Consider the following 13,120-nt stretch of genomic DNA (forward strand, 5'->3'; position numbering starts at 1 on the left):
TACTCACCTGAGTCCTGGCTTGCATCTCAGATCTTATCACATTGCCTCATGTCCCCATTTGTTTCCTCTCCAGTTCTCACCTCTTCACCTTATTCTGGGGTGCCCACAAACATGGAGCAACTTCTCACTACCAATGTGAGCAGTCCCCTAACACTGTCCTCACTACAATCCCTCCTGAAGACCTGCTTTTTTCTGCAAGGTCCACAGAGACTAGCCCATCACTCAAATGCCTGTAGCACTCCAACATTTCATTTCGATCGTATACTTTTCTCTGGGTCTCCCCCAGTGTCTTATCTGGGTCATTTAGACTTGCAAGTTCTTGGGGGCAGGAACTGCACTTATTTGTGTGTTACTCATCACAAATCATAGTTTCAACAGGCAAGTCGCCAGAACTGAAAAATGCAAAAAAGTAAAAAAAACCAGCATAAACGGGCAAAGCAAGTTAGAGTTTTAACATACTAAGTGTTAATGATCTTGGGGCAGGTTAATACCACAGGCAGGGAAGGGTTCATCTAAAACAGTTTGATTTTCTAACTGCATCACATCCTTTTAGATGGTTTTGCCAAAGCAATCTAAAAAAAAAAATACTCAGTGTCTTAAAAATCTTTTATTCAGCTGTAGATCTTAATTCATGAGTAGAAGACAAGTCTCCTGATGAACCTCAATTCTCCTTGGATCCTCTCCTAGGTTAAGTGGAACCATGTGGAACACTTACTGTTTCAAAGTCCATGACGCAGGACAGCCTGAGACCTTTCTTAGTCTTCACACTAAGTGCTGGGCAATGGCCAACACTTTAGAGAACTCTCCTTCGCGCTTCCGCAGTATCAAGGGTATTGGGGTTTTTATTCTAGTCCCCGTTGGGTTTCCATTGTCTTCGATGAGCACCACATTGTTGGAATCAAATCTAGGCATCATGCAAGGGCCAGGCATCCTGTGACCTACAATTAAAGCCTTTTTCTTTTCTCCTTTGATAGCCAGTAGAATTTTATCCCCCACTTTCCCAACTCCAGTCTTGTTATACACATGGATGCATTTGGGCGGCCGATGGTACGGTGTGTTCCCCAAGGCACTGTTGTCCACCACTCGCACGCGGGTCAGTTTCTGTATCGCACTGCATGCTCCAGAGATGCTGGCAAAAGAGAAGTAAGAATGCTAGACAGAGCTTCTCAAACAATCCTTGGGGATCAAGGGCAAAGCTCAGCACAGAATCAAGCTGTTATATAAGCCAGTGATAAGGAGTCAGTGAGAAATACATACCATACTGATGACACATCTACTGCGTGCAAAGTGTTCTTTGAAAGTCAGGTGCTACTTTGGGTTTCACATACAATTTACTAAATGTAAATAAATTATTCATGCGAACAGGGAGTCAAAAGGGCCACTCTACTCTGAAATGTGACTTTAAAACATGATGTTGTGGAGCCTCCCGTTGATTGCACCCTTTAAAACCTCCAGATGCAATGTGTTCAGTTTACAAGTGAAAGGATTTTGTTTTGGTTTTTTGTCAGTGCCACAAACAGCACCAGGGATCTGAGGACTTGGCTACACTTGCAAGTTAGAGCGCACTAAAGCAGCCCTGGACGCTCTAACTCCCGACGTGTCCACACTGGCAAGGCACATAGAGCGTCTGGACTCTGCAGCTGGAGCGCTCCTGGTAATCCACCTCCATGAGAAGCATAAAGCTTGCTGAACCCAGGCTGAAACGCCCCAGCATCAGTGTGAACAAGGTGTTGCGTTACTGAGCTGTGACTGGCCTCCGGGAAAACGTCCCATAATCTCCTGAAGTCAAGTGGCCACTCTGGTCATTATTTTGGAATCAGCTGCAAGAATGCGGATATCCCCTTTCCAAGCTCCGTTTCTGATAGCCAGTATGCTTATCTGCTCCAGGACACGGCAACCATTACTGTGGAATGCTGCTTGCAGAGAGTGAGAGAGAGGCAGGGGGGCCTGCTGCTGTCTGAATTTACAAGATAGCATGCTGACACGCTCTCAGCCCCAAAAACCCACTCTCCCCCCCCCCCCACCACCACATACACACAACATACTCCCTGTCACACTCCACCCCACCCCACTTGAAAAGGACGTTGCAGCCACTTGCACACTGGGATAGCTACCACAATGCACTGCTCTCTGTGGCATTGCAAGAGCTGCTAATGTGGCCACACCAGTGCATTTGCAGCTGACACTGTAAACACAGGGCAGCGTTTTCCCTGCTGCACTCTCCGAAGGGTGGTTTAACTCCCAGCACTCTACATCTGCAAGTCTAGCCATGCCCTGAGAATCAAGCTGGGCTCTTTGTTTCTTGCATGTCCTCATTAGTAATAAAGGTTCTGCAGAATAAATTCTCCCTTCAGAGACACCTGTGAAGTCCCACTGCCTTCCGCGAATGTGCACAGGTGTCACTTAGTCAAAAATTCTCTTCATGATTCAAAAGGAACAGAGCGTGAGCTGGATTCTCTTAGCTATACTGGCTCCATGGGACTAACAAGAATAAAAAGAAGTACAAATGTGTTTGTTAAATCAGCAGATCTGATTCTGAATACACTCAGAGAGAGGAGGGCAGATCTGTACAGTAAGGGGTCATTTTTACATGTTCACTTTTCAGAGTAGAACCTCACTTTAAAATACATTTTTTTAAATTAGTTTTTAAAACATCAAATTTGAATGGTTTATTGGCCCCATTCAAAGAAGACACCTGGCCAAAATCTAGGAAAGTCTCTCACCACTACAAGGGCCCTGTTCAAATTCACTTCACCAGACCCCTTAGGCCCATACTGATCTGATTGCTGGTAAACATCAACCCAGTAGTTTGTTTCTGAATTACACAATGACCACTCAAAGAAGTTCAGGATGAAAGGCCAGCCTATCCACTCAGGTTCTTTCTAGTTTTATAGAGTATAAATTGTATAGTAACTAAATCACAACATCTAGATTCCTCACTCCCTCTTGAAGATGGAGAGTATGTGCACACAACTTTGCCCCCCTCCAGGCCTCCACAAGAAGTGACACACAAACTCCCTGGCTTATCAAGTGCAGCACACACTTGTACTGATTTAAACAGAAATTGGCATTTCAAAGAGCAGTGCTGCACAAACACAGAACAAGACGACAGTCCCCATAGAATGGGTACAGCCTCATATTGTTAGCACCGCATGGCTCCAGAGCCTCTCAGTTTCCCAGTTATCTACCATCAACACCTTTTTGTCACAATCCTTTTAAAAGTCTTGGGGACAAATTCTGCTCTCATTTACCCCAGTGTAAGTGGGAGTCAGTGGTCCTTATTCTGGATGTCCATATAAATGTAGCCCATGGCACTAAGGACGGGAGGAACGAAGCTCCTTTTATAAGGAAATTGTCTTTATTTGCCTCATATACACTGAGCCCAGATACTACAGTGATGGGTGTGACGTGAATGACTAATAAGCGAGTCAATTTAAAACACTAATCCCCCCTGCAAACTAAGGTTCTAATCAATCCTGCAATGAGACCTGTGTTGGTGGCTCCACATACCCTCACAGAGAATATTGCAGGATCAGGGTCCTAAAGGTTAGTCAATGCATTGCATATGTGAAGCTAATCAATAAATGCCTAGAGGCAGGGACAGGCATTTTAAATTAAAAGAAAACAACGTAAAGGACACTGTCAAGATACAAGAAAAGAATTTTCAAAATTATTTTTTGGTCTAAACACCAGACTATTAACACTAGAAGAATTCTAAGCATGTAACTGACTTTTCACCACATGGGGCTTTTTGTTATCTTTTCTGCATTTCACTCAGCTGGCAACAGTAACAAATGGCTTTTTATGGACTGTAATGACAATTTTTCTCTTACACCGTTTTTACAGAATTAGAATCATGACCTTTTGTGTTTGACCTACAAAATCAGTCCGTTTAAAAACAACAACAACAACAGGCGTTCACTAAAGGCTGCTCGCAGTATTTGAAAAGTACCTGAAGTGCCGCTGCTCGACCACTCTGTTTACTTGTGTTAACAGCAAGCCCAGCCGCCTACTCAAGAAAGCCATTGAGATTCTGGTAACAAGCCCTGCAGGAGAAACAAGAGAAATATGGATTCTGGAAATTGGATAGTGCTGATTTCAGTTTTTTAAAAAAGGTAAATCATAGGCGGGACCCCAAAAGACACATCTGGGATGTATAGTACATTGCACTGCTGGGCATACATTACTTGAGTGCTGACAGCATCCTCAGCATTGTACAAACCAGAGCAACAGTCCTTGTTTGAATCTGACAGTCAGTACAACTCAGACGTAAAGCATAGGCAGCATGTTCAATATGACTGCAGTGCAGTTTTCTACTTCAGGGGAAATTTACCATTTTAGTGCCTTTTCCCTCTTAATGCAAGCCATGTAACCATTATTTTGGGAATTGTGGGCATGCATGGCGAGAACATAGTCACTATGTAAGACTTTATTCGACCATTAACAGCTACTAAAATTCTCTCCAAAAAACGGTCAAACAAAATTCTGTTTCCTTTAACGCAGGTTTCAATATAAATTCTTTGGGTTTGTGGATTGCAGGAGGCAAGTCACCACAGAACATGAAAGCAATGAAGAAGCTCCAAATGCCACTGATCAGTGGTGTTCCAAATCTTAGCAAGCAGCAGGCATTCCTCAGCTTGTTTCTAGACCCCAATACTATTTCAGGCAATATTTCCCCGCCTGCGGTGCCCACAGGAAACAATCTCCTGTAATCTAAGAAGTTCTTTCTGGAGCCACAGCTTTGAGTAGTATTGCTATTCTTAACTCCTTGCAGCATTCCAACCTCATTATAGCCTTTTGTAAAGACTTGGGCAGGAATTTATCAGATACCAAAATGTTATCTAAACTAGATTACCTGACTTTCTCCAGGGCCTATATTTTAGGTGCTTCTATTTCTTTGTACCTATGACCATACAGATTAACTGAACTCTTTCCAACAACACTCCCTTCTGCCTCTCTCCTTCCGGAAGTAACCATTAAAATACAGTTGCCACTTATCTTTTAGCCAATTCTGATAACCTTGGGGCCACGTTTTACATACTGGCACATTTTAAGGACCATCTGAAAAAACCTGCCGCAGCACTTCTGCACCGAAACTCACACAATATAGCATGTATTCTTAACTGTGCTGCAAGTGGCCTCACGTGGGCAGGTTTTGAATAAGAGGCTTACCACATTGGAAGTGCGGTATTTTTTGTGGTAAAGAAAAAAACAAAAGAAAACTGCGCCCGGGGGGGGGGAGGGGGGGAAGAGAACAGAACCTGGAATAAATTAGCAATATTTCTTAACATTTTGCCCGATTTCCCCTCCACTGTTCCTAGGGTGACCATCTTCACTGCCAAAAAAGGTGTGTTTTTATAGCAAGAGCGCTCATACATATTAGCAATCTCACTGTGAAATGTACTTTTACTTTTATGTAGCTAGGCAAGCTCAACTATGGCAGGGAGATATAGTAACTTTCCCTAGCAACATGAAGGTTAAGACTACCTATGCCTTGACTCCATTAGGATTTTACAGCAAGGTAGCTTCAGTTACCTCACCCTAAACACACACAACGTTCCTGGCAGTGAAGAGACAGACTTTGTCCTCAGTTTTGCTAACACTCCTATATATGCTTTATTTTACTAATGGAAGCAAAACTAAGCACATACATGAGTGTTTACATGTTACTCTCACTACCTCCAGAGCCTGTGTCTAAGGCAAGCCATGGATCTTTCCAACAGATGGCATCAATGAGAAATACCAGTGCTTGTCTGCCCCTTTCCTGTACCATGCTGTCTACTTAAACTCTAAATTTGCTATTCGTCAGCAACAGCTATCCTTCCATACGAGGATGATGTCTGCCAGGGGAAAAAAGTCATTGATGAGACTTCAGATGGCTGAGGAGTCCAATCAGTGCTCTACAGGTTTTTCCATATATACGGCAGGTGGTTGCTTGGAGACAGCACAACTGCTGGCCGGGATGCTGTACCCTTTCCTTCCTCCTCTGCCGTTTCTCAGCCTCTTGAGCAAGGCGATTCTCTTCAAACGGGCTGCAGCTTGCTGTATGATGCAAGCCATAGCAGTCTATTGGCAGCCAGCTCTTCCCAATTTGTGGGGTCAATGCCTCTCTTCTGAAGATATACTTCCAGGGTGTCCTTGTAGCTTTTCCTCGGTCCTCCTACCATGACTGGTGTTAAGCAGGGCTGTTATTGCCCAAAACCTTTTTTCATCTATCTTGCTGTGATCTTGATTCTTACTCGATACCTTTCTTCTGGAATTAGGATGGAGTACTGCATGGACGACAAGCTCTTCAACTGTGGTGTCTTCATTCTAAAACTAAGGTCACCAGGACTGTTATTACTGACCTTCAGTATGCTGACGATAGTGCTATCCTCATGCACACTGAGGGTGACTTGCAGTCCAGATCTTTTCTCAGGTGCCTATCATAGCCTGGGATTTTCCCTCAACATTGGGAAGACTAAAGTTCTCCACTAGCCTGCCCTAGCACAAGTTGCCCCCCTTCTCCCACAAATTGTCATCGGTGGTGAACTCCTGGAAAACACTGAGCATTTCACTGGCTCATAAAAAGCCCTTGGATATTTCTAACCCCAAATCCTCTGTGTGGAATGAGATTACAGTCACTGACACAAGATAGCTTCTGCTCTGTTAAAGTGGACAGTGTTCAAGAACTATGTGTGATCAGTATTCCATCTTTATAGCAATGCTGAGAAACTCTTCCATCCCCTCATCCCCTTCACATTCTGCTAGTCTTAACTTTCCCTTTGAGCTGAAATAGCCCCACAATTCAGCTCATGCAGTGAAACACACTTTGCACTTAATACTGTATGAACAGTAAATCAGATCTTCAATTTGTTTGACTAACATCAGCATTTCCAAACTTCCCAAGGAAATGAAAATTTAGACCACTGGCAGCAAGAGCCCAGCAGGTAAGCCGTTTTTTGATCTATTGTATTGGGTGCCAGACACTCCCAAGTTTAGACCCAGCTCCAATATACTCTGTGTAGCCTTTAAGAAGTCATTTATCCTCTCTGCCTTAGTGTCTCCATCTTAACTCCAAGGGGCAGATCAATTTTTTACTGTCTGTATGGCGGTATGTGAATGCTAAGTATTAAAAGCCTGGTTTAATGCTGGTTTAACAGTCATTATAAAGCACTAAAATCCATCCCACCAGTGGCAGCAAAGAACACTTCAACACTCCAGAGAGCTGTTACCACATGCTGGCAAATCTTCAAAGTGGACCAGAGAGGAGACGACAGCATCTGGCACATTCTATTAGAGCAGTAACCGCAAATGTGTGAACAACAAATTAACTTAGTTTTCTTCTTAAGTTTGCTTTCCAGTGTCATTTCTGGACATGTTTCGGTGCTTTGTGGTGCATTTGTAAGAGGCTCTTCCCAGCTTCTCTCAAGCCTTATACAATGCAATCATTGTTCCTTTGGGCACTTCCAAGAGCCACTCATCTGTAGTTGCGATTGCCCAATCAGCACATGAGGGTGCCTTATAATATTGGAGAAAGGAAAGAGAATATTACTGTTTAATATTTAAATATTAACATTCTTCTGATTGTTGACTCATTCGTGCTAGTACAGAAGAGGCCAGTTTTCATGTAGACTAACATTTGTACCATCTTTGTCATGGCCACTACCCAAAACTAAGACTTGAGATAGCCACCAATCCAAAAGCCAATTTCATGCAGTATAGAGTTTATATGACAAGAGGTGCTTCTTGTCACAGAAATGATCACGGCACTGCAACACAGTAACATATCTAGAGCACTTAAACGATGACTACACGTTAAATCTGTCCTAATTTAGGTCACATGGCTGCAGCTAAACTCTAGCAATTACTTTTATTTCATATTGAGAGGGTCCAACTCTGTAAATCCAAGACCTTGAAGCTCTTTTACCCATCTTCCCCCAATCTGACCAATTTTTTTTCGGAATAAGTTTTAGGGGAAAAAAAAAAGTTAATCAAATATTAGCTCACCAAAGTGATAATTCCTAGTCTCCTGATTAAGTCTGAATGTGCAATAACCCACTGCAGTAAACATTCCATTCTCAAGTGTATTGCAGCATTCTCCCCACTTCAACAGGCCTTCAGCGGACTTACACAAAGCTCAAACACTGCACAGGAAGAGGAACCGTTCATTGGTCACAAACCACTGAAGGTTATTTATGCACTGTACCATTTTCAAGTGTCGTATTAAAACTCCCAGCTTACCTTACCACCTCTCCACTAGGCAATAAAGATGTGTTTTATTAATCTTGCAAATGTAAGTGTTTTCCAACAGAAGCAAATACACTGCAGTTCTGGAATATTCCACTCCACCGAACAGAAAGTAGCCAACCCAGAATATTTTATCTAACACACACGGGCTGCCTCATTAACTAGTATGATCTGAGGACATCTTACCACTAAAATAATAGCAGTGACCATGCGTGTTTACTCCCAAAGGGAGCCAAACAATCCACAAGTTGCTGAGTACCTTCTTCAGGACTCAAACCACATGGGAAACAAGACTTGAGTCTTCAAATTCTCTTTATTTTATTTGTGAGTCTGCCAATAGGAAAGGTGGCTTCCCCCCCACACACACTTTAGCAACATTTTGCAAGACCATCTCCCCTGTCAACTCCATTTTGGGTGATAAAACCTTAATGCCCATTCCAGGGGTACTTTGTATAGACAGTCACCATGATTACTACATACATTTCTATAGCTCAATTCAAGTAATAAAAGCACCCAGAGACAAATTGGAAATGCACTCTGCAAAACTGTTTACTAATGGCACATTAGGTCACTATAGGATTAAAAGAAATTTTAAAACAAAAGGCCAGAACATCCACTTTTAAGGGACACAATTAACTTGAAATCTAGTCAGTTTTAAAAATGAGTTAACCACCTGCTTCCAAGTCCCCTGGGAATGTTTGTAGTTTCACAGTCACATTTTCCTATTTATAACTTTTTTTCCTGTCCCCTGTTACTAGGTGAAAGGGCAAACACTGAAACCAACTAAATACAAAATTGCTGTTAAATTCACAAAACACAACAGGGGAAAACATCTTTCTCACTCTTAACTGTAGCAATATTATCTTAATAGTCAGTTTAGCAGGGTCTAGCCTGACCATTCTTTCAAACTGAGACTGAAAAAAAGTCAAATTCTGGGCACTAGCACGTACAGATTTGAAATGAGTTCTTCATTCATCATTAAAATGAAGGCAATGAACTCAAGATGATATGCACTATGCAAATGTCCAAACCTGCAGCAGCAGTGTATGGGTTTATTTATAGAATGTCTGCCAACCTGCTCTACAAGAGCCAACTGTGAGCTACAGGGGCTCAACCGATTCAGATTTTTCTTCAGAAAGAAAGAGATGTGATTAAGAGCTCGTGTGTGTTAAAAACACAGGAGATATTCATTACAAAGGCATAATTGGTTTTACATTTATGACACACTATAGAGGCCAAAACTCACACAGAGGGACTTAATTCTTCTAAAATTCAAGTTTTATTAATAGGACTGGTTACTAACCAGAGTATTTATTGGTTCAAGGCAATAACAGAAACTCATTATACCTGTGTTTTAAGAAGGAACAATTCTACTTTTGCATAGTTTCCAAGAGAATCACAAGAATTTGGAATTGGTTCTCAGGATCATAATTAACCAGAGAAAAAAATAAAGACACTGAAGTGTTCCAAATTGAAATTCAGGCCTTTCTTTTTAGTGCTATAGATGCCTGAAAACCTTTTCATAGTAAAATTCCCACTAAAATCTTTTGGGAGTGCAAACTAATCCAAACATTAACCTGCATAACTGGATTTTGCTTTCTAGTCCCCACAGAGTGTGCACATGCACATATATACACCTCAAATCTCAAAACAAACTTATCTCTTTTAAAGATTAGTGAGATCTAGTGGACAGGACAAACAGGAAGTCAGAAGACTGGGTCTATTCCCAGTTCTACCACTGACCTGTTATCCAACCATGGCTGTCTTCATAGCAAAAGGGGGTGGAGGTTGTTTACCCTGAGATAGCTAACTGAGTCAGCTGTCTCAATGTAAAATCTTGGTGCAGACCAACCTAGTTTTTACCCTAAGGTAGCTAGTTGAGGCCAATCCCAGGTCGGGGTATAGGGCTGACCTCTACTGGCTACATCAAGGTAAATGCAAAAAAAAAAGGGAGTACTTGTGGCACCTTAGAGACTAACCAATTTATTTGAGCATAAGCTTTCGTGAGCTACAGCTCACTTCATTGGATGCAGATTTCCTTTTTTTTTTTTGTGAATACAGACTAACACGGCTGTTACTCTGAAACCTATCAAGGTAAACGTTATCTGTGCTTTGTCTCCACTGGGATTTTACTGAGAAATAGCTATCTTGATGTAAAACTGTCTTCGTCCATTTCACCTTAGCTTCTTTGTGCTTGTCTTCACCAGACATTTACCACCTTGCATTAACTGCCTGCGGGTATGTCTTCACTGCAGTTGGCCCAGGCATTTACATGGGTGCTGCCCCAATCCCCTCCTATCAACATACAGAATCCTGTCTCCCAAAGTTTGGTGGTGCTTTCAACACAGGCTAGCTGGCACAGCTGGAGGTATGAATAAGAATTTGGGTTCCATCTTCATTCAGGCTGATAGATCACACACAGTGCAGGGAGGACTAAATCATTTGAGCACTGATAGTCCTCTGATGCCTTCTCATAATTCCCTCCAAAGGGCAGAAAAATTCTTCCACAATTCACTGGGATGGAATCGGACAGGCTCAGCATACTACAGCACAAAGAACCATGTGGCATGGCCCCAGAAGTCCTAGTGATACACCCAGATGAGTGCAGCTCTAGGGAGGGCACAGTAACTTGGGTATGGCTTTGCACTGTGGCTGCTCACACCCAGGTTAAGCTAACCAGAACGGATTTAATAATTTTATTAAGATAATGTTGAAGTAAAAAAGAAAACTGTACAGAGTTTAGGCACAGAAGTTTCTCAACCTAATTAACTCTGCATATCCCAAAGGTTGTTACAAGGAGGAGGAAGAAAAAAATGTTCTCCTTAACTTGTGAGGCTAAGACAAGAAGCAATGGGCTTCGGGAGGTTTAGGTTGCACATTAGGAAGAACTTCCTGTGAGAGTGGTTAAGCAAAGAAATAAATTGTCTAGGGAGGTTGTGGAACCTCCATCATTGTCAATTTTTAAGAGCAGTTTAAACAAACACCTGTCAGGGATGGTCTAGATCCGGGGGGGGGGGGGTGTTTAGAACTCCTATTCATTTACTGTAAGAGTAAAAATGCATTGATACTAAGAAGACTAAACATAAATAATATTTGGGGAGGGAGGTATACTGGACCCTGAAAGGTGTGCCAGGAATGAGGGAGCAAGATTTTCTTTGTATTAGACTGCAATAACATTTTCAACAACTTTCCCAAAGGTCGCATCGGTTGAGAAACATTGCCCTTTGTTGATCCTAGAGTAAAGTCCCTAGCCTTTGTTTGCCAGAGGCTGGGAATGGGAGACCAGGGATGGATTACTTGATGATTCCCTCTTCTGTTCATTCCCTCCAAAACATTTGGCACTGGCCACTGTCAGAAGACAAAAAGAAAAGGAGTACTTGTGGCACCTTAGAGACTAACCAATTTATTTGAGCATGAGCTTTCGTGAGCTACAGCTCACTTCACTGGGCCAGATGGACCATTGGTCTGACCCAGTATGGCCATTCTTATGTTCTCAAGAACAAATTTTGTAAGTTGTAATACACATGTGGTGTATCCGAGCTAGACTACTGAAAGGGTCTAGCCTAGACATACCCATTGGCTGACTTTTCTAGTTATGCTGTAAGCTCATTGAGGCAGGGATTGGCTATTATTATGTCTGTACAGTACTAAAATAATGGCCCCCAGTTTTGGTTGGGGACTGGAGGCACTAGTATAATACAAAAGAATAACCAGGATGGCCTCACCAAGCCCTATCTAAACCTGAGTTAAGTGTCCCTTGAGCTCCAGAAAGGTTACAAGGGCAGGCCATGACAGGTGTAACAGAGAGGCTGCAGGTTTCAAAGTAGCAGCTGTGTTAGTCTGTATTCGCAAAAAGAAAAGGAGTACTAGTGGCACCTTAGAGACTAACCAATTTATTTGAGCATGAGCTTTCGTGAGCATGCATCCAATGAAGTGAGCTGTAGCTCAGGAAAGCTTATGCTCAAATAAATTGGTTAGTCTCTAAGGTGCCACTAGTACTCCTTTTCTTTTTAGAGAGGCTGCAGAGTTTAGTACAGTTTCCTTTTGTGAATGTATACTTGAGACAGGAAAGGAAAACAGAGACTTTGTGCTTACAGGGGACAGGCTAGAAGACCATGCAGGGACAGTCAATAGGTGGACCGCTGGCCAAATCCAGACCACCGGACGCTTTTGAACACTCTTGTCATTGACTTTTTTTTTATCGTTCTCCTTTTCCCTGGAGTCTGGAAATTTGGACAAGGACAAAAAAAAAAACCGACTACCCCGATCTACAGCGACGCTGCACCTACAGGAAACGAGGGTGCACAGGGCGGTGGGCAGAGGAAGATGCAGCAAGACTCGGGGGTGGCCTCGGCTGGGGAATGAGGAAGGTTTTAGGACATATGTCGAGACCCGTCTCCCCCTCCCAGCCCCCTGCTGTGCACCACGCCGGCAGCCGCCCGGGGTGACGGCAGCAGCAGCGGGCCATGGCCCGCCCCAGGCCACACGCGGCCGGGCAGCGCCCCGCACCGGAGAGCGGCCCGCGGCGGGGTCCCGGCCGGGGCGGGCGGGCTCTGGCTGCCCCGCGTGGCGCAGGGAACGGGCCCCTCCCGGGGCGGGCACCGGCCCAAGGTCACTCGAGGAACCCAGGAGTCCGGGTCTCCCCCTACCCCGCCCTCCGCGCATGGCGCCCCGCGCCCCCCAATCACTCACAGGCCGCAGGCTCCCCGGCTCGATCCCCCAGCGCGCATGCGCAAAAGGGGGGGCCTGTGCGAGCAAACAGAGGAACGATCCGCTCGGCTGAGGGGAGGGAGGCGCATGCGCATCAGCCACTGGCGAGCGGCGCCGGAATAGCTCCTCCCACCAGCGCCGCCACCTCCTCCTACGCAGGGAGAGGCCACGCCCTCTCGCT

At 43.9% G+C, this 13,120-nt stretch overlaps 1 protein-coding gene across 3 annotated transcripts; it reads right to left on the reverse strand.

Moving 5' to 3' along the window:
• Positions 1–592: 592 nt before the first annotated feature.
• On the reverse strand, positions 593–13,054 carry MRPL14 (mitochondrial ribosomal protein L14). Of its 3 annotated transcripts, none has more exons than XM_084623030.1 (3): positions 12,922–13,054; positions 3,953–4,046; positions 593–1,129 (listed from the first exon to the last, which is right to left on the reverse strand). In XM_084623030.1, the coding sequence occupies exons 2-3, from the start codon at positions 4,024–4,026 to the stop codon at positions 763–765; spliced, it is 441 nt and encodes a 146-aa protein (XP_084479156.1). In that variant the 5' UTR covers positions 4,027–4,046; positions 12,922–13,054; the 3' UTR covers positions 593–762. The 3 variants fall into 3 exon arrangements, with proteins under 3 accessions (XP_084479156.1, XP_084479155.1, XP_084479154.1); XM_084623029.1 differs by lacking the exon at positions 12,922–13,054 and adding an exon at positions 7,990–8,068; XM_084623028.1 differs by lacking the exon at positions 12,922–13,054 and adding an exon at positions 7,172–7,286.
• Between the last annotated feature and the right edge of the window lie 66 nt (positions 13,055–13,120).

The sequence above is a fragment of the Lepidochelys olivacea genome (genome assembly GCF_965140295.1).
Source record: "Lepidochelys olivacea isolate rLepOli2 genome assembly, chromosome: 3".
NCBI classification, from domain to species: Eukaryota; Metazoa; Chordata; order Testudines; family Cheloniidae; genus Lepidochelys; species Lepidochelys olivacea.